General features: G+C 53.6%; 1 protein-coding gene and 1 long non-coding RNA gene across 2 annotated transcripts in view; one reads left to right on the top strand and one right to left on the bottom strand.

Moving 5' to 3' along the window:
- Window positions 1–1,810: 1,810 nt before the first annotated feature.
- MMP11 (matrix metallopeptidase 11) lies at window positions 1,811–20,604 on the top strand. Its single transcript, XM_064674762.1, has 8 exons — window positions 1,811–1,930; window positions 10,792–11,042; window positions 12,211–12,354; window positions 13,359–13,492; window positions 16,238–16,485; window positions 16,755–16,968; window positions 18,277–18,534; window positions 19,474–20,604. Exons 1-8 carry the CDS (start codon window positions 1,811–1,813, stop codon window positions 19,605–19,607), a joined length of 1,503 nt encoding a protein of 500 aa, XP_064530832.1. The 3' UTR covers window positions 19,608–20,604.
- The window catches only part of LOC135424019 (uncharacterized), an 86,852-nt gene continuing 68,009 nt past the window's right edge, over window positions 1,835–20,677 (bottom strand). The window contains exons 2-3 of the long non-coding RNA XR_010435056.1: window positions 10,705–11,036; window positions 1,835–8,850 (exon numbers count right to left, since the gene is read on the bottom strand). This is a non-coding gene — a long non-coding RNA (uncharacterized LOC135424019). The remainder of the gene's footprint in view (window positions 8,851–10,704; window positions 11,037–20,677) is intronic.

Raw genomic sequence — 20,677 nt, 5'->3', positions numbered from 1 at the left:
CAAATTTGGCTCCAGCCTGGCAGGAGCTGCAGGAAAGCGAGCAGACAGTGCCTGCACTGAGAGATGTCAGACTGTCGGCGCTCTGGGGCTGGGGTGGGAGCCCTGTGCTCATCTGCCAGCAGGCTCTGCACATCCAGCAAGCTGCAAACAGAGGCAGGGATGAGGCCTGCAGGGACAGGACACACAGTGGCTGAGAGAGCTCCCAGCACAGGAGCACTAGCAGAAAGGACTTCTGCAGGCTGTGCTCAGGGCCCTCTGCAGAAAGTGAGCACACGAGCTCCCAAAACACCCAGTGGGCCATTTTTCTGCTGCTGAACATCTACTTGCTCAGCTGGGAAATATTTGCAATCCCAAACACACCATGCACTTTCTTTTGTGTTAAGTGCCTTGGCAGGAGCCAGCAGTTCTCACACACAGTCACATCTCTGCAAGGACTGAGTTTCCCAGAACACCCCCTTTAAAAGTCTCCCTTTATTAAGAAGAGCCAAACTGCCTGTCGCTGCCTTACAGGCTGCTCCCATGCCTCTCCCCGCTTCCCCAGGGCAGCAGCAGGCTCCACGGCCATGGGCTGGAAAGCACTGAGCTCCCAGAGACACCAGCATTAAAAGAAAAGACACTAAAGAAAAGAGAGACAAAGGCAGGAAAGCTTTTCTTGCTGGGACTCAGCTGTCTGGCTCAGAGCAAGGCAAGAAAGTAGGGTCTGCTCTGCATTCCTGGGGCACAGCCAGAATAACAGCAGAAGGGTAAATTCCACAATGTAAAGTGTTTTCTTCTCTTTCCCTATCCCCTCTTAGAAATAAGGCTTTGGGGATACGCTGAACATGGTGCTCCAGTGCGGGGACATCTCACTAAGAGCCTGTGAGCCACTGCAGCACCTTCCAAACACAGCCTTTCTTTTCACATCTGCTTACCGTACCCAGTATTTACATCCTCAGTATGGTTCCCATAAAACAAAACATGAACAACTGATCACAGACAAATAATGCAGTAATAGAGTCCGGGATGTCAGGAAGCCTTACCCACTCCCTGCACACCAGCCCAGGCAGCTGGAGATCAAAGTTTTCTTATTTGCAATACATTTCTTGAAACAATTTGCAGCTAAACTCAGTCTACTGAGGGGATGCTGACACAGTCCAGGGCTTCTTCCATAGAAACAGGAACCAAGAAACCAGATCTGTGCATTGCTGCCTCCCCCTCCAGGTGGCTGAGCAGACGGAGGAGACTTTGGCATCTCCGAAATGGGGAGCTGCTCCCTTCTTTCCCCTCCCTCAGCATCTCACACAGGGAAAGTCCTCTTGCAAAGGGTGAGTGAAGGGCTTCAGCAGAGCTCTGCACAGGCAAAGCAGGGGTGCAGACAGATTTAAACACAAAGATGAGCTATTCCCCATGGGGACTAGAGTGGTCTCGACGGGCACTGAGGGTCTAAGAGGATTGCTTTCAGTCCTTGGTACCCTCAGGCAGGAGAGGTAAAAGACACCTTTAAAAAGACCCGTTTGAAGCCATCCCAACGCAGACAGGACCCGGGTGCACGGAGGCCAGGGGGCCGGTGCCGGGGAGGCGTGGGAGGGGGGTCCCGCCCGTCCCGTGTGCTCCGCCTCACCGCCCCCCCGGGGGCGGAGCGGGGCGGGACGGGCGGGACCCCCCCCCCTCCCTCCCGCGATGCCGCCGGGCCGTGTCCCCCCGGCCCGAACAGCCGCGGCTCGGGGAGAACAAAAGGCAGGAGCGGGAGGAGGCGCGAGGAGGAGGGCAGGCGGCCGCGGTGGGGGGATAAAAGGCTCAGCGAGGACCCCCCTCCCTCCTCCTCTGCCCCATGTCCGAGCCCGCTCCGCCGCCCGGCATGGCCCGTGCCCCGCTGCCCGCCGCCGCCGCCTTGCTGGCCGCCGCTCTGCTGCACTGCGCGCCCGCCGCGCCCGCCCGCCGACACAAGCCGGTGAGTCGGGACCACCCGGTGCCTCTCTCCGTGCCCCCCGCCGCTCTCCGGTGCGGTCCCGAGGGCAGCATCTCCCAGGCAGACCCTCCGCTGAACGGGATGAGCCGTCTTCCCCCCACACCGTTTCCATCCATCCCCGAGCCGCCCTCGGGTTGCCGGCACGGGCAGCGCTGCCTTGAGGCACCGCCGCGGGACGGCTGCCCCTGCCCCGGCGGTGGCTCCGCTCGGCGGGCTCCTCTTGACATGTTAGGGGAGGTTCCACAGGCGTGCTCCCGAGAGAAAAACAGGGATCGGGATAAGGAGGGTTTAGGAGAGGACACGGGATCCCCTCTGCTTTAGAGGCAGCAGAGCACTCGCTGCTGCTCAAACACCCCCCGCAAGCTGTGCTGGAAGTTCTGAGAAGTGTTACGGAGAGAGGAGACTAAAGGGATGAATCAAAGGCGCAGGCAGGAGAGGAGCAGCGGGGCTCTTTCTTTCTGCACATGCCTGCCCGATCCCAGCACCTGGGACGGAGCTGCGAGCAGCAGGGACTGCGGCTGCCAGAGAAGAGCAGCGGTGTGCGAGGGATTTGGGGGACGGGAGAAGACAGAGAGCTCCTTGTGCTGGGAATGTGTGCGTGCGTAATTGGGTTATTATAGACATGCGCTTCGCTGGTGTGCCATGAAATAATAACAGAGCAAATGCCCGGTAGCAGCCCAAGGGGATTAGTTCAGGTTCTGTCGATGGTTTTATTATCAGCTCTGTCATCTGAGTACTTTCTAACTTGGCTGCTAAATATGCTGTGGGCTGGGACTTGGCACAGAGCAGCTTTGGCCCCCAAAGTGCTTGTGTTATTCCAAATGAAATGTCACTGTGTTTGGCTCCGCTCTGCCTCTGAGGAAGGTGAGACCAAGCACTCGGTGGTGGCACTCTGCACTCCAGTAATGACACCACCGTGGATTTCAGCCCCATTGGAGTGCAGCAAGGGAGGGCAGAGCTCCACCTGCGTTAAGCTGGAGACCGCCGGTTCCTGCGGGACGTGGGCTGGGCTGGCAGGTGCCTCACGCTCTGATGTGTGCAAGCTGTGAAGCTGCTGCTCCTGGGGGGACCTGCACAGCCTCTGGTCCTGGTCTTGTTGCCAGCAAAGACCTGTGTGGGATCTCCAGGGAAGGGAGAGCCAGCCTGGGTTTCACACCATCTGACTTTGGGCCCGGTCCAGCTGTGGCGTCACTGTCCTTTTACCAGTGCTCGCAGCTGCTGACTGACTGCAGAGGTTGCTGGGGCTCACCTGCCTTGGACAGTACCCCTTGAAGTGGGGAACACAGCAAATTGCTGAAGAGCACAGAGTTAATGCAGAGGTCCAGGTTTGCTCAGGCTTCTGGTCCACCTAATCCACCACCATGCTCCAGAAGAAGGTTCCCCCCAGGTGGCAATCTGGTTTCTTCCTCATCCTAGGCTAATGCTCTGCATTGTGAATGCTGATGCTTTCCTCTTGGCTGGAGTAACTCCAGGTGATGCTCCTACAGGTATGTTTTGTTCAGGAATACCTTGTGCTTGTGTGTTTGACCAGCCATGTGGGGCTCAGAGTTTTGGATCAATGTATTTCAGTCTTTGCAGAGATGGTGGCTGCATTGGTTTGGGATTGGAAACGGACAGATGATTTCCCATCCTTTCAAACAGCAGTTCTGTCGTCCCAAATAGCTGCCCTTTTGGGTTCCTTATCTGATGTCAAGGCTTCTGAAGGTTATTCTACTGCCTGTGAGGTAAAGCCACTATTACCTGGGGGTTGCTCTCACATATGATGTAAGTTGGCAGTGCACCCCATTCCTCTCCTCCTGGGAAACACATGTCAGTGCAGGATAGCTGATGTGGGATTGCTGGGCTGACAGGGACCCGTGCATGTGCATCTGGCCTCAGCTTTTCTCTACCCTCTCTTGCTAGAGAGCTGCATCATGTTCCCTTCTCTGGCTACTTGGAGTCTCTCTGCACAAAGGGATGTTTCCCTGATGTCTGACAGCAGCTAATTTCCTGTCTGGCCACCTTTTGCTGTTGGGTGATGAATGAGAAAGGAGCCAAGAGGCTGAGCTGGTAAAAGAGATTCACACTCCAATAAGACAGACAAAGGTGACTTCCTCGGGCTGTGCTGGTAGAGGGGGTGGGCAAGGACAGCCCTCGGTGCAGCAGTGTGCTGCACCATGGCTGTTTGTGCTCCAATAACAAGTCACAACACCAGTAACTCTGAAAGGAGGGAATCAAGGGCCAAGATTCATTTTAAAGCCAGGCTACAGGGCAAGTTGCAGGAGGACTTGTGTTCTTCGAGGCAAACCCTGTAGATCTCCTTCACTTTTATATTAATGCCTAAAGAAAGAAAGAGAAAACTGAGAGCAGAATAAAGGCTGTGTCTGGTGTCCACTGTAAAACTTGAGAACAAAAGATCTGCAGTCCTTGGGGCTGTGCACGCGCAGACACTGAATTCCTGCATTGCTTTCAGCTCCCCTGGGAAATCAAAGTCTGTCCATTTGCTGGGAAGCTCTCCCTCCGTGGAGAAGTGGTGGGCACCCTCCCAGCTGCCAACGTAATCCGTGTCCTGCAGCTCTCACCCCGAACGCAGCAGGTTCCCCGCTGGAAGCACAGCGGTGCCTTCCCCGCAGCCGAGGAGCCGGGGAGGCTGCTTGCCTTGCTCGGGGTTCAGGCAGCTCCCGCAGGAAGGGCTGTATTTGCACTCTTTGGTTTGGCTATTTGAATGCTACAGTCAGTGTTGGGGTAATTTTAGGCATGTTTATCTTCTGCTCTGGGAGAGACTCAAGACACATGTAAGCAGTTATTCTCCAGCGGGTTTGTTGTGTTTGTGCTTCCACATGCAACACGCACGCACACCCTGCGGTGTGGCAAGACCTGGGAGGTGCAGCTGGCAAAGCGGATCCGGGAGGGAGAAAAGGGCAGGGAGGAGAGAAGAACCCTGGGGAGGATCCCCCTCTCCAGCTTATGTTGCACTTTCCCTGCTTCCCCCACACTTGTCCTGCCCTTGCACCACACCTTGTGGGGCTCTGCAGAAAGGATGCACCACACAGGACTTGTTTGAAAAGAATCTTCTGCGGAAAATTGGCCTGCAGAGATGCTGGTCATCCTCTTTCCTACTAAGTAGCTCTTTCCTACTAATTCCAAATACGCAGACAGGTAAATGAAAGCTCCCTGGATATTCTTACTCTGGGGATGGCTCAGCCTGTGATGTGAATGGAAGCACTGCTGAGTTTGCACATAGCTGCCTAGCAAAGTGAAAAGCAGAGCACTTCAGGGGTTCACTGAGGGCCACAGACATGTTTTTAGAGGTTCACTGAGATCCTGGTGCAGATGAGTCCCAACAAGGACAGACAGGTGAGCAGATCTCCTCTTAGTAGTCTTTGGGCAGGAGAAAGACATCTCACAAAAGTGACTCCGAAAGCTACCAGAGGAGGAAAACCCCCCTGACATCTCCAGGAGATTGGGCAGGGGAAAAGTGCTTGTCTTGTGGGTGTGGAGATCCCAGACTGCACATTTGAGCATCCTGCACTCCCTGAGGCTAAAACATCCCCCCATAGCTCTGGAGAGGGCTGCACTGTGATGGGTGGTCAAACCCAGTGGGAGACATCCCAGCCATTGTTCATGGCTCACCTTAGCTTGGATGTAACTGCACAATGAACAAAACACCTCAACCCCCTTCCTCCCCTGCCGGGAGTTTGCTGCATCCTAGAGCTGTTTCTTAGGTTCAAGGGGATTTCTAGGTCATCAGATTAAGGGCTCTTGAAACCTTTTGCTATCCCGGCATCCTGGGGTTTGTTTGCTCTGTAAGTAGTCCTGTTTCTGGCAAACTGTTGCTTGGGTGACACTAGCAGTTTGGTTTTGGTGTTGTTGATGGAATAGACTCACAAATTGTCACATAATTAAAATGTCTGATAATAAAAATAGTCGTGCAGTGTTTATTCATTTGCTTTCTCTTGTTACTCGAAGGCCTGGTTCTTCTCATTCTGTCTGTGGGCATAAACATTTGCAGTCCATAATGTTTCATGTTCAACGTTGCTTAGGAAAAATAAACATTTTTCTTTTTTTGTTGCCAACAACAACTACCAGCAAGTAATCCGGAAACAAACTGTCAGGCCCCAGGAGGTAGTGCTGGATGGTGCCACAGAGTATGGGAAGTGAGTGGAGAGGAATATCCAACTGCATGGCCAGGCACTGCAGCAGCTCCCATTTGGCCTCAGCCTTTGTGTTCTCCCTGGCTCTGCCTGCAGCCCAGCACAAAGGAGCCAGTCCTGTAGCAGAAGTATTTTGTGTAAGGAAAGAATTCATAGTTAGAGGGGTTGGGAGACTCTGCCTTGTTCTGGAGGAGGTAGGATCAATAAATCTGGTGGCTTTGCCTAGGTGTTGTTTCCACTAACAGTGCCTTGACCAGGAACACACTTAGCTCAGGGTCAGACCAGACCACAGTAATGTGCTTCTGCTGTGAAAGTTAAGCTGCAGCACCTTCCTGGGCCAGTTTGCTTCTGGGACACAACCTGACTGCAGTTTTACCACTAACCATCAGCTGTAGCTGCAGTTTCAAATCCAACCCCTGCAAAGCCATGCTGGGCTGAGAGGCAGGCTCAATAAAAAGCCGGCCATGGTACCCTGTGCATCAGGACAATAGTGCTGATCTCAGGCAGGAACATTGCTCTTAAGGGGGTGCAAGCCCCTTGGGGGGCACAGACACCCCACAGTGGGCAGAAATGGCATGAGAGAACTGTTTTACATGAGAGCTGCAGGTGAAAGCATCTCTGCTGTCCTTCCCAGTGCATTGAAATAAGGGCAGGAGTGCTCCAATGTGCAGGCTCGTAGGTGGAAGGAGGGTAATGCTACTAGCCAGAGAGGCAGCAAACACCAAGGCCTTGACAAACACTCTGAGTAATGGAAGAAGAAAGCAGGGAGAAATGGAAAACCAGCAACAGAAGGGACAGGGAGGTGGGAAGACAGTCCATGAGCTCATTCCCCAGCAGAAAAGGAAACAGCCCCAATGACAGGGGAGATATCCAAAACTGATGGGATTCATGTTGTAACTTGTCCAATCACTCCTGTCTGACAGGGAGAGGGGTCTCCTTTCATGTCCATGCTGCAGAAGCAGACAGGAGCCCAGGTAATTAGGTACACAACAGAGGACACAAGTTTAAGTTCAGGGCAGGCAGAGGAGGATGGACCCAGGCAGAGGAGAGAGTGGGTTTGTCAGTACCAGGCACCGGCCTCTCTCATTCAAACGGGGTGTTGCTGATACTTGACTGTAGCTGTGCTGCTCTGGCTGCTGCTCCTCCTGGGAGCTCTGGAGGGCGAGTGCTGCCCAACACAATGAGGTTAAAGATGCTCCTGGCTCCTTGGGATGGCTGGGACGCTTCCTGGGAAGCTTGGCTGGTGTTCATCTGGCCCCGTTAGACCCAGAAGTGATGGCTGTTGTATCGCAGCACTGATAAAGCTGTAAGGAACTGAGTGGGCAGCCTGTACCTCCGCTGTGGTTTCTGGTCTCCCATGGGATCTGTCCATTCCCTCCCATTCCCTCTCAGCCTCTCAGTCACAAGGCTGCAGGAAGAGGCACGTTCTTTGTGAGGAGCTGTGACCAGTCTGCACCACAGCACTCTGTGTACAGCTTTGCTTCTCCACTGTCCCCACCATTGGTCTCAGGCCTAGCAGCCCCTCTGTGCTCATACTGTGCTGGCATTTTGCTGCTCAGTCTCCATTGCAAAGCCCTGGCCTCTTCCTTGACTACAAACCAGCTGTTCCCGGGCACAGTGGCCACCCCAACTGCTGGTTATACTGGGAAGGGCAGAGCAAGTGGCTGCACACACTCAGCCAGATGCTCAGATATGTTTTGCACTCAGCTGGGCTGAACCCTGCCCCGGGCTGCAGGGGTTTTCCTTTGCTTTTGTGTTCAGCAATCCCTTTCCCTCTGCTGGTGGGATGGGAGGAGTGGGGATGCCCCGACAGGTACCCAGCAGCCAGTGCCCTCCTCACCCTCTCCTTACAGGTCTGTACTGGTTTCAGCAGCAGCACAGCCCTAAGTGAAGCCCTAAGGATGCAGCCAGGGCATTGTACCACAGCTCTGAGAACTAAGCAAGGTCTCCCCAGGAGAGGGTGGGCTCAGTGCTGGGTGGGAAGGATACAACCTTAAGTGAGCGGACACGTTATCTAAGCCCCGGGAAGTGCCTGCAGCAAGGTGTGTCCAGCCAAGGAGACCAAGATCTCCAGCCCGAGTGTCTCCTGAGTATTGTTTGGCAAGTGGTTTCTGCCTGTCACATTTCCCCTTGCTGGCTGTGCCTGCAGTGGCATTTTCCAGCCCTTTCCTGCCATGGTCCTAATGTTGGTGCAGTGACGACAGGGAGAGAGTTACTGTTTGTCCAGGGGCACAGCTCAGGGCAGCAGGGAAGGTCTTCCCCCCTGCCTCCACCCAGAGCCATTCGCAGGACCAGCCCTCCCAGGGCTGGGTCTCTGCACAGGGCAGGCAGGAGGGAGCAGGAAGGGTCCTGGCTAAGGCAAGGTGGGGTTTGAAAGGCTGGGATTCATGCCAGTGGCCTTGAGCTAATCAAAGAGGGGAGAGAAAAACTACCTCTGGCCTGCCTCTGAACATGGGATTTCTTGGGACAAGAAGGAAACAGGTAGTTTCTCCTCTCTCTGCTCTTGCTCAGAGGAGAGTGATGATCTCCAGTTTGTGCCAGTATCCCCAGCCTGTAAGGCAGCTGGCCTTCCCAGGAGGGGGAATGTGCTTAGTGTCGTCCAGACAAAAAACAGGAGTAAGCCCATCCGGGTCAGCCTCATCCCACTCACCTACCTGGGCAACTCCTGAGGGTTTTCCAGTGCTCCCAGTTCCACAGTGAGGGCTCTCCCAGGGGTCCATCTCCTCTCTCCCCATGTGCCTGGGAGCAGCTGTCCTGTTCATTCTGGCCCTGGGAAACCGGATGCATTCATCACCCCATGTCCTCGGGTGGCAGGACCTGCCTGTGGTGGCAGCTCTCCAGGCTGGGCTTTGGTGACACAGCTGCCATTATGTGCTTCAGTGTCATTGGGTCTGGGAGCAAGATGTTGGCCAGAACATGAACATTATCAACTCCTCCTGCCAGCTGTCCTTTGCAGGCATTAGCTGCCAGCCCAGGCAGGGTGCCAGGCAGCTCTTAGAGAGCTCCTCTTAGAGAGACAGGTACCTCTGACCTGGCAGGGCTCCAGTGTTCAGCAGGAGCAGCCTGGTGCAGACTCCCCTGGGAGAGGCAAGTCCATACACCCTCCTCCCACTAAAGCACTGCATGGATTCTCAGTGCCATGGCTGGAACTTGGGCTTTGCTGTTCAGGATGTAAAATGGCTTTTTCCCTCTTTGCATGGGTTGATGGTGCAGTTCCTGTGGTGTGTGAAAGTGCACTGGGACACCAGGATTGTATGGATTGTTCTAAGGCAAAGGCTGGTAGGTGCCAAACCTCCAAGGGTGTCTGTGTGTCTGTCTGGGGAGGACAGGTCAGCAGGCTAGAGTGGTGACAGACACATGAAAAGCCTAAACTGACATGTGGACACCTAAACTGCACCTTGTGTGACCTCCCTGGCTCCTTTGTCCATCTGTGCCTTGCTCAGAGGCACTGGGCCGCTGCAGAGTTGGGAGCTCGGTAGCGGAACTAATGCCAAGGTCTTCACACTTCATTCCAGCCCGCATGAATGGGCTCATTGTGGGGAACAGAGTGGTGGCAGCACGCGGATTACACGGCATCATGGCAGCTCTGGCATCGTGCCATCCTGACCTTTGTGTCCCCGGCAGGGCAGCCAGGAGAGCTGGCGTGGAAGAAGGCAGCTCTTAGCAGGGGAAGGAAGGGCACTCCTAAAGCCCAGGCCCTCCCTCTGAAGCCCTGTGGGACAGAGCCTGCCTGTCCAAGTAGAGATGCACCACTGCTGCACCTCAGCTCCTCCTGCTGCTCAAACACCTTTAAATTTGTCTGCACAAAACCAGGCAAAAAAATAAAAATCTGTGTTTGGACCCCCGTCCTGTGCAGCACAGTGGCAGGGACCAAACACCTCTCACCCCACATGCCTCACAGCAGGTTGGAGATTACACCTGGGTCGTGTTTCATGGGGGCAACATAGTCCTACTGTCAGGTGGGAAACCAATGGAAGTCAGATAATTAGCATTAGTTAATGTCATCAAGCACTTTTCCAACGAAGTGTGAGAGAGCCCAGGAGATCTTATCCCCATCAGAGTGACAGGTGCAGTGAGGCAAGGGGATATGGTCCTGTCCCTCCCTCAGGCAGTGATAGGGGCTGCAGGGACAGCCATGTCTGCTCTCTGCAGACTGGACTGTCAACCCCCAAATCTGTGTCCTGCTCTGCAGCTTGTCATGTCCCCTGGCCATGCTGAGCCCACAGTGCCAGGACAGCAAGGGGACACCACGGAAGCGACAACAGGGAGCACAACTGTGTGCTGGGCACTAAAGGCTTCCTCCCATTAATATCACCTCTCCCCGGGGCCAGGAGGGAATAAAGGATGTGGGGCAAAGGGGGAGAATTTACTCCCTAGTGGTTTGTTTTATACTTGAAGGGTCTGGTTCTCATCCACGGCTTGCAAAATATTTCCTGCCGGCCAGCTGCCAAGGAAATGTGGACCAAAAATAGCCCAGTGCTTAGGGGTGCCATGGCATGACACAGTGTCTCCCAGGTGTGACCTGGCCTGGGAGCAGCAGAGCCCAGGGAACAGAGGATGTTTGTGGGGAGCAGTTTGTGCCATAGCAGCAGCAGAACAGCCCTAGGTAGAGGTGGAACTCACCGCGTCAGGACTGCTGATGTCCACTGACTCCACATCAAGAAGTGTCTTTCCAGGCGCTGAAGTCATGGCTTTGCTTTTGCCTTTTAGGAGATGTCTCGAAAGCATCACACCTGGAAGGAGCAGGCTCCTTGGCTATCCTCCTTGGTGAACGCTGTGGGGACTGGTGTGCCTGCCAAGGGCTTCCCTGTGGGTACAGAGGAGCAGGTGGCACGCTGGAACCCCCCCCGGTGCGGCGTGCCCGACCTCCCGGTGCTGACGGACGGACAGAGCGGGCGCAACCGGCAGAAGCGGTTCGTCCTCTCTGGCGGACGCTGGGACAAGACTGATCTCACCTACAAGTAAGAGAGGCCCGAAATGGGAGTCAGGCTGGTTTGCTTCTCCCTCCCCAAACCTCTCAGTCCGATGTTCCCTGGAGCGCTGCACACTGGGATGTGAGCTGTGGGGAGCCACATGCTGAACCACCAGCAGAGCTGTCCCCAGCACCTCCACATCCCCTCCCATGCTCCATAAACACCGCTGCCCACCCACCCTGCCCAAGCACATTCTGCACCAGCCCTTGGTCAGCCCCACACCAACACCCCCGTGCACATACATTCACTTCCCTGCACCAAACCCCTGACACGTGCCGAGCTGAGCCTCCACCACCAGCCCTCTCCTGATGCGCCTTTGCCCCCCCAGCCACCCCGTGGTGGGCTCACCTCACAGTTTATTTTAAAAAGATCTTTTTATTCAGCTGTTACTGATGTTCCCATAAACACGGCTTCAGTGCAAAGTTTTGCCCAAATCACCCCACACATTCTCATTTGTGAATCTACTCAACAGGCTGGCGGGAGGGTTGTGCTGCCTCCCCAGCTGCCCCCAAGGGTATGAGTGGAGAAGTGAGCACACTCATATGGACCTTGACAGCATGTAAATCATCTTTTGTTTAATTCAATGCAGGAGACAGTTCCTCACAGCGGTTAAGAGGCTGTAGATAACAGAAAGACTTCTTCCTTTTCTTTTCTTTTTGGTCAACTGTGTTAAAGAAGGAAGCAGAGGAGAGGCTAACATAGAGCAACACTGTTAACGGAAGGGAAAGAAACCTCCCTTTCAGTCTGCTCATGTTTTAGGAGGGCAGAAGAGGTGACAAATGCTCTGATTGAGCCCAGGTTTCCAGGGCAAAACATGCAGAGGTTGAGAAGAAGGAATCACAACACACCACTCCCTGGAATCTCTGTGGCAGTGGCCTCATAGGAGACAGACCTGGGGAATGCTGTGGAACAACAGAGAAAACAAAGCTTTCCAGGGAACTCACCTCTGGCCCAGCAGCCAGAGGGTTTCAACACTGATGGGATTTATCTGCTGCACATGTTGCATAGTAGAGGGTGCTGGAGCAGTGTTTATGGATTGGAGATGTTCTGGTGCTGAGAGTGGCAGCCCTAGTGATGTGGATCCTAGAGCTGGTGTCTTCATGACAGCAGTGTCCACAGGACAGCAGCTGCTCATCCAGTGTCTGTTGCCCTCCAGAATTGTCAGGTTCCCGTGGCAACTTGTAAAAGCTAAAGTGAGAAGGACCATAGAAGAAGCTTTGAAAGTCTGGAGCGATGTGACCCCGCTGACCTTCACTGAGGTGCAGGAGGGACGGGCTGACATCGTCATCGATTTCACGAGGTGAGCACGGTGGGCAGCAGCACCCTCCTCCCAGACAGAGGAGCAATGCCCTAACCAGAGCAGAGAGCTGCCAGCACACAACTTAGGCACTTAAATGACTACTCATATTTCTGCTTTCAGACACTGGAATCTTTTGGGGTTTGTTGTTTTGGTTTTTTTATCAGTTGTGGGCTGCTTGGTGTATGTGCAGTTGCTCCACACTGGCTGTGCACAGCACTGTTACTGATCATTCATTAATTTTCCTGGTACATTTACATTTCTCTGCCCACAGGCTGTTTTCTTAAGCGTTTGTTTTGACTTTCCATCTTCAGGTCCTCCATCCTGTCCCTTGACTGAACAACGTAACTGTCTGCACAAAGACAAATATAGTTTCTTGGTTAAGTGAATCTTGGCTCCTGGCCTGAAATTCCCTTTTGGCAAAATACGCACTGGGGCAAAGACTTCCCCGTGCTGCATGTTTGCACAGAACAAATGAAGGCAGTGGAGACTGTCCAAGCAGTGATGAGATTTGCATGCCTGTGCCTCCCTCAGCTCTCTCAAGTGGCCGCATCTCTCATGGGTTTCCTTCGTTAGTCGTCCATGGCTCGGCTTGAGTGAAGACCTGAGAGTTTGGCTGGGTTTGCTGCCAGCTGCCCCTCCACATCCCTCCACCACTCAGCAATGCTGACTTAATCTTGGCTTGAGCAGTCAGCTCCTTAATTCTTTAGCCTCTATGGTCAGCTTTGGGCTGAAATCTGAACAGGGGGAGGGGAGAAACATTCCTGAGAAAACATACAAACTCCCCAGGGCTCGGTGTGACCGAGCTCTGCTTCCTCAGTGCCCTGATGCAGAACTGGTTGTGGCAATCAGGACGACTCCGAGCAGTTGATCTGGCCCGGTAGGATGAACTTGGGATGGGAGTGAGAGCTGCTGTCCCCTCACAGCGGGTCCCACCTTTGGCCTTACGATGTTGTTACTGGAGGTATGTGGCCCTTTGTCTGAGGTGCAATGTGTCTTCCCTCCAGGTATTGGCATGGAGACAACTTGCCTTTTGACGGGCCCGGAGGGATCCTGGCGCACGCGTTCTTCCCCAAGACACACCGGGAGGGAGATGTCCATTTTGACTATGACGAGACCTGGACGATTGGGAACAACCTGGGTACGGTTCTGTTTCAAGGGGAGCTGTGGATGCTCCAGGATGCTTATCAATACACTTGGAAATTATTCCCTTCTGATGTGAACAGGGACCCTGTAAAACTGAGAGGCAACAACTATTTTTGTGGTGTGCACTATCTCCCACCACTTACAAGCCTCCTGTTACTATTCAGGTCTTTTCATCTTTCAGCCACAGCAGAACCTGTGTCCAGCACCAGGACCCTGGCTTTCCAATGGACTTCTCCTGTCTCAGGGGAGCAAGAGAGATGGCTCCTCTGCCCAGTCATGTGCCCTGCCACTTGGGAATCACACTCAGCATTGGCAGGAGTCATTAGAAATAAAACAGGGAAAGGATGAAGGAAAACTGAGGCTCAAGCACTTGGTGACACAGTTGTCATCCAAGGGACAGCTTCAGCCCTGGTCCCTGCATGCATTGTTCACCATCTGCTCTCAAACAAGTCCATAAAGGGAAACCACCCGGGCTCCAGCTCTGTCCCTGTGGCCTGGGAATGCTCTGACCATAAACAACACCACATCCAGTCAAGACTCTTTTTTTAATTTTTGCTAATAATAGATCTAAGCTGGTAGCTCTTTGCTCGGGCACTCAGGGTCTGGTGTCACAGTATCTCATGAGATACTGCAGTACCGCCTGGGACCATCTGGATCGGTGCCCAAAGCATCAGTTTCTGGAAGACCCACCAAAATTAACCCAGGTCAGCTCCTCCTCCTCCTTCGCAGTTTATCTACAGGGACAAAGAGACAATCACAAAGCCCAAGTTAACCCCCTGCCTCTCCAAGGTTTCCCAAATATTTTGCTCATGCCAGTGGACTCCCCCAAAGCCCACGTCATTGTCAGCTCTATGCCAGCTGGACTGCGTGGGGCACAGGACTGTTGTGTTTCTCACTCCGCTCATGCCAACCCAAAATAAGAACCACAGAGCACTGGAATTCTTTGCAGAAGCAATTCTGCTCCTGGGGAGGGCTGGGCTCTGTCACTTTTCACCCTCTGTTGAGGTTGTCTGTGTTGTTGAAGAATTTCCTACATTCTCCCATAAAACAGTGTTGGAGGCAAAACAGGAACTGAAAATGGACACCAGTTCCCAACAGAATCCAGTCCTATTCCATGGCATTCCCCCTCCCCCCTCCATCATCCATAAATAGATGTTGTAAAAGCTCTTTGGAGCTAATTGCCATTTAATATGCTGAAAAGAGCTTTACAATATAACCATGGATAAATCCTTGACTCAGCTTTCAGTGAGACAGGGAAATCCTCAGCTTCATTTTACAGACAGGAGAGCAGAAATGTGAGGAGGACTAAGGTGTGCTCTGGGGTCACCCTAGAGCTGTGCAGGAAGTGGGACCCCACATGGAGACCATCCATGAGAGACACAGGGATGGTCCCCAGCACAGCTCCTTCAGCTGTGCTGCTGTGCATCTCCCCTGGAGAATCTGACAGCACAGCTGATCTGCCAGCACTGGAAAGCATCAAGTGAGGAGCCTGCCAAGCTAAACAAAAGTGTCTGAAAGTTTGTAATAAGTCACTGACACAGAGATCCCACTTTCTCAGCTGATCTAGATGTGTTGATTTAATCAGGTCAGTGCTGTGCAAATTCATCGCTTACACGTAACACTGACCAGCGGAGGAAGAAGACAGGGGCTCACCTTCCCCTCCACCCTTCCCAGGCGTTCCTCCCAGCTGTATCCCCCTGTCCCATCCGGTCCTGGTGCTGAGAAGTGACCTGCTCCCCTGGAGCCAGCAGGGAAATCCTGCTTGGAACAGCGAGGCTGGCTGACTCACATCCCTGCTGTTCTCATCACTTGGGCTGCAGCTTGGAGGATTTCTGGCTGAAGGCAAGTGAATGAATATGCTGGGACTTGTCAACAAACAGCCTCCACTCAGGGAAATTTATCAGCTTCAAAAACGATCCACTGAAAACTAAGCAAAACATGCCAAGTGATATATCTTTGCATACTGAAATCCACTTTCCCCCCTCTCCTTTTCTAAATGCTTCAAGGTCATGTATTCCTAAAACATGATCTCCCATAAATCTACTTGAGTCTGGCGAGGAAGTCTCAGGTCTTGACATTGGATCATTTTTTATGGATTTATTTCTAAATGTCACCTTCTTGACATAGTCCCCACACAAGCAATAAATGAGCTCCCTCTGCTGTCTGTGTGACAACAGCCATTAGCAAGTGTTAATCCTAGAGAGTTCTCTCACTGACACTGGTATCTTCCACAGTGGATGTGATCTCAATGGGACAGGATAAACTGCAGCTGTGGCCAGCAACTGCTGCAAGGCTGGGTGGACAAACACCAAACTTACCACCCCACCACCCAGGTCTGTGGGCCAGACTTCCTTCCCTGTGCAAATTTCTCCTTTGCAAAAGTGCATGGAAAACCCATTTCTTCCTGGTAGCCCATAGGGTGGCAGGAGCCTCTGACAACAAAATTATAAATTACCAACATGCCCAGGCTGATACCCGAGTGTATGAATTCACTCAGGGTGCTCCTGAACCAGTGAATCCCTTAATTATGCTCTTTGACTCCTTAGAAAACCTATACACAGGAAAAATCTGGGAAAAACAGCCTGTGAGAATGGTAGTAGAGACAGATTTCTCTTTCCTCTTGTTGGACTCCTAAAACACACCTTAGTGCACTGTCAGTGGCTGGTAACTGGTAGGAGCAGGCCCAGGAGTCAAAAGCACGCAAACAGATAAAAGCATTTCCCATCTTCTCCCTTTGCAGGCACTGACCTCCTGCAAGTGGCTGCTCATGAGTTTGGCCACGTCCTGGGCCTGCAGCACACAGCTGTCTCCAAGTCCCTGATGTCTCCTTTCTACATCTTCCGCTACCCCCTAAGCCTGAGTGAGGATGACAAGCAAGGTATCCAGTATCTCTATGGGAAACCCTCACTGGATCCTGACCCAACCCCAACTCAGCCAGCAGAGCTGCCTCAGCCAGACCTCGAAACAAATGAGATCACCAACGTGGAGGTGAGTGAACAGTTTGTCTGCATCCTCCCCTGGCAGCACGGCTGGGACTGCCCTCACCAGGAGGCCTGTTTGGTGTCTGTCTGAGCCCAGGCCCAGACCCCACAGCTGGCCTGGGATAGCAGGGAGGGGATCTCTGGGCAGCACATGCCCAACCAAAACTGGCTGAAAGCAGGGCAGTTGCCTGGACACAGGGACCTCCCCTCTGCTGAACCCAGGCTGGGTGAGGGGAGTCCCAGGAGTCCCACCCCTGACAAGCCGTGCTTTGGCAGGACATGCAGCCCAACGCCTGTGACACGGCTTTCGACGCCGCGTCCACCATCCGAGGGGAGCTGTTCTTCTTCAAGTCCCGCTACGTGTGGCGGCTCCGAGCTGGAAAGCTGCAGGATGGCTACCCAGCTCTGGCCTCCCGTCACTGGCAGGGGATCCCCAGCTCTGTTGATGCCACCTTCGAGGACCCTCTGGGCAATATCTGGTTTTTCCAAGGTAAGAGCTGGACTGGGATCAGACGGCTCAGAAATGCATCTCAATCACTTAGGGGTAGTCAGGACCCAGCAAGTTCCTGGGAGAATAAATCTTCTGGACATCCCCAGCAATCCAGCGATCCTTGTTATTTGTTTCCTTCTCTATTTAAATTTTTAGCAGATATTGAGGAGGGAAGAGAGAACAAGGGGTCACTTTTATTTTAGACAGAGCCACAATCCCCCATTCTTCTTCCCTGGAACACAAACATTTGTTACGAGCCTCTGACCTGGCAATGCTGCTGGCAGAGGAGAAAGAAGGAAACACTTGCTCCATCTCCCCAGCTGTCATGGGAAGCACTGTGCCAGAAGAGAGCCCCAGCAGCTTTCTTGGTTGTGAAACTCCTGTGCAGACAGCATCTTCTCTGCTCCTCAGAGACCTGGATGCTGAGCTTCTGTAGTACCCCATGAGTAAATGAGCCTACAGGGAGACCATGTGCAGAACCAGGCAACCTTCAGCCACCCCAGGGATTAAAAATGAAACCTCCTCCTGGCCATCTTTGGAGTTCAAGGCCAGCAACAAACCCTATTTCAGCTCCACTGTTTTCTTTAATGCTCTTTAATAGCAGGGATGTAGAATGACATGAGAACTCAGCTGCCCTGGGTGTGCATACCCCGTCTACAGTCCATAAAACCAAGTACCAGAATCACACCACAGGGCTCTGCAGGCAGAGCTCCTGCATAAACACATTACTTAGCACCTGACCTGCACACAAGGATTTACAGTGCTGAAATTGGCAGGCTCCTACCGTGAGTTAAAATGAGATAAGGGGAAAGTATTACATGCCACAGGCTAATTACAGAGATTCCCATTTTAATCTAATCTGGAACTGTGCTCCCAGTCTCTATTTCAGCTTGGCAACTTCGTCCTAGTTTCTGCAGCTCGCTCCTTTCCAGCCACATGCCCCCTTTGTGCCTGTGCATGCCCCCATGTTTTCCAAGCGCTGAGGTTGCAGTGTAGACGCTGGTCCTTCCAGCCAAGTCTTTTATAACTTCCACAAATAGAGAAAATACAGCTGCTAAAATGGACCTCCTTCTCCTCCACTGACACCCTCCAGGCTGGACTGAGGTGGGAAGTCAACTCCTTGCCTTGACAGCATTTTGGGCACACGACAGTGAAAGTGTCCATGACACTGGTAGGGTGTTTGCCTCAGGCACAGCTTCCCCTGGGAGCTCTGCCAAGGCACCAGCTCCAGTTGCACAGTTCACTGCCAAATTATCAGACACCAAAGAGTTTCTGACACTTTGCCTCCCTTTTCTGTCTCCTCCCCAGATTCTCAATACTGGATTTACGATGGTGAGAGAAGGGTATCTGGTCCCACCCCGATTGTGGAGCTGGGCCTCCCTGCATCCCCTGTGCAGGCAGCTCTGGTGTGGGGGGCTGAGAAGAACAAGATCTACATCTTCAGTGGAGGCAACTACTGGCGCTTCAACCCTCACACGCGCCAGGTGGACAACATCTACCCCCGGGCCATGGCCGACTGGCGCGGTGTCCCGCAGGAGATCGACGCGGCTTTTCAGGATGAGCTTGGTCAGTGCAGCAGGGACATGGCCTGCTCTGGGGTGGGCACTCTGGCTGACAGCACTGCCCAGCTGGAAGAACCAGGCAGATTTGGACATGTGGTAGCAGTGGACACTTCCCAGCCATAGCACCATAGCATGTCATGTAGTGTAGAGAGGGGCAGCTCCTTCTTCCAGTGGGTAGGGAACTGAGGCTTCTCTTACGAAAGTGATAAGTTTCATCATCATTAATTGCAACAATCAACATATAAGTGTCTGCTAGAAGTCAAGCATCTGACCAGGAAATGGTCACAGAGTCCTACCCACCTCCTACCGCTCCTGCCAAAGGAAGTGATGAGAGGACCGCAGAAGCTCTGCCCACACTTCAGCCTGGGCAGCTGAACAACACACAGGCTGCTTTCAGTATTACCCAAACCTCCCCAAGGCGCCCCATGATGAAGACAGTATGGCAGTGCCACGGTAACACTGGGGACAGCCAGGGTGCTTGGGATGAAGGTGTGGTGAGTGCCTCTTTCCTCCCAAAGGATGCAGTGAAACAACTCCCCACTGCTTCCAGAACCCAAATTCCAGGATAGCTTCCCCACAGTAACAAATGCCCTGAAACAGGTCTTCACAAGCTCCCTGTCCCCGTTCAGGTCCTGGACATCCTCTGCCCTCTCAGGGCTGGGTCACTACATGGGTACAGCACATTTAAACACACCAGGAAAATAAAATAAAACAAACAAAAAAACCCCATCCTGTTTACTCTTCCATCAAAACTAACACAGTGTGAAAGAAAATTGAAATACACAAGCCTGGTTTCAAGTGAAATCTCCGCAGCAGCATCTCCTGCCTTTTCCAGGTCTCTTTTCAGTACTGCACATGCTGCAGAGTGACAGCTGGATGAAACTGAGAAAGAGCTCTGAGCCTTGTGTAACTTGTCTCTTCTAACTTCCTCTCTCATCCACAGGTTTTGCCTATTTCCTGAGAGGCCAAGATTACTGGAAGTTTGATCCAGTCCAGGTGAAAGTGCTGGAGGGCTACCCACGCCAAATCAGCCAGGACTTCTTCAGCTGTACACCTTCCTCCAACTCCTTCAGATGAGGGGGATGCCTGTGTCCTCCATGCTCCCCTTTTATCACCCTTACCTCCAGCAGCCACACAGAAGGTTCTCTCTGCCATTCCTGGCTTCCTTCCAGGCTCAGCATCTGACACAACATGTGCTTGTCACAAGTGACAAAGTTTGCTCCTCTCCAGTTCCAGCAGCCCCAGCTTCAGTTGCTATCAATGTAAAAGCAGCTGCCGTGTTCTTTGCAGGCGAAAGAGTGGCCACACTCTTCTAGCAATAGCATCCCAAAAGCCATCAGGCCAGCCTGGAGTGGGATCATGCTCTCATAATTAACCTGGACCCCCATCCCGTAGAACTGATCCGATGGTATTTCCTATGTTTACACAGCTCACTACAGCAGCCCTTTGGTGCTCCAGACGCTGGCCAGGGAGGAAGGCTGCCCCAGCCCTAGCCAGGGGGTCTGAAGGACACTGACTGTACCTGCGGAGGGTGCGACGTGCGGCTGCTGCCAGGGTCCCTTGGCCGGGGCAGCCGCGGGGACTGCCAGGGCCCTGCCGCAGCCCTACTCCCGGTTTGACGTTGTATCACTCGTACGCGTTAGGATTTTGTACCGATTTGTATATAGACAAGGGGCCCCTTCCCTCCTTCCTGCCCTCCACGGTGCCGGGTGCCAGTGCTGGACACTGCCCCGCGCTCGCCCGGGCGAGGTTCCCACCCCGGGTCGCTCAGGATGCACTGACCGCTCCCGTACCGCTGTCCCCGGGCTGGCACCGCACACACTCGCCTCGGGCCTGCCCAGCCAAACCCCACCGGGCTGCGGCCACTCTCTTCCCTTTCATTTCCCAATCCGGCGCAGCCCGGGTGCCCGGCTGGCAGGCCGGGATGCTCCGTCCGCCGGTGCCGCAGCGCGGGGGTCGCGGTGCCGCCGGCCCCGAGCGGAGCCGCAGCTGTGGGTGCAGCGCGCACCTGTGCGGGGGGTCTGTCTGTATTTATGTGCCGCCCCGCGACAATAAAAGCCGCCTCTTTTCTACACCCCCCGCTCTGCCGTGCCTGCCTCCGTCCCTCCCTCACCGCGCCGCCCCTCCCTCCGCATGCGCCGAGCGGG

The sequence above is a fragment of the Pseudopipra pipra genome, chromosome 18 (genome assembly GCF_036250125.1).
Source record: "Pseudopipra pipra isolate bDixPip1 chromosome 18, bDixPip1.hap1, whole genome shotgun sequence".
NCBI lineage: Eukaryota > Metazoa > Chordata > Aves > Passeriformes > Pipridae > Pseudopipra > Pseudopipra pipra.
Note: the sequence above shows the minus strand (reverse complement) of the source record. Positions and strands in the feature narration are given on the sequence as shown.

What these genes read in the sequence shown, in the direction of transcription:
- MMP11 (XM_064674762.1), top strand. Translation starts at nt 1,811, where the DNA reads ATGTCCGAGCCCGCTCCGCCGCCCGGCATGGCCCGTGCCCCGCTGCCC. An exon ending in GACGATTGGGAACAACCTGG is followed by an intron (nt 13,493 to 16,237) that starts GTACGGTTCTGT and finishes CTCCCTTTGCAG; the next exon opens with GCACTGACCTCCTGCAAGTG. An exon ending in GGCTTTTCAGGATGAGCTTG is followed by an intron (nt 18,535 to 19,473) that starts GTCAGTGCAGCA and finishes TCTCATCCACAG; the next exon opens with GTTTTGCCTATTTCCTGAGA.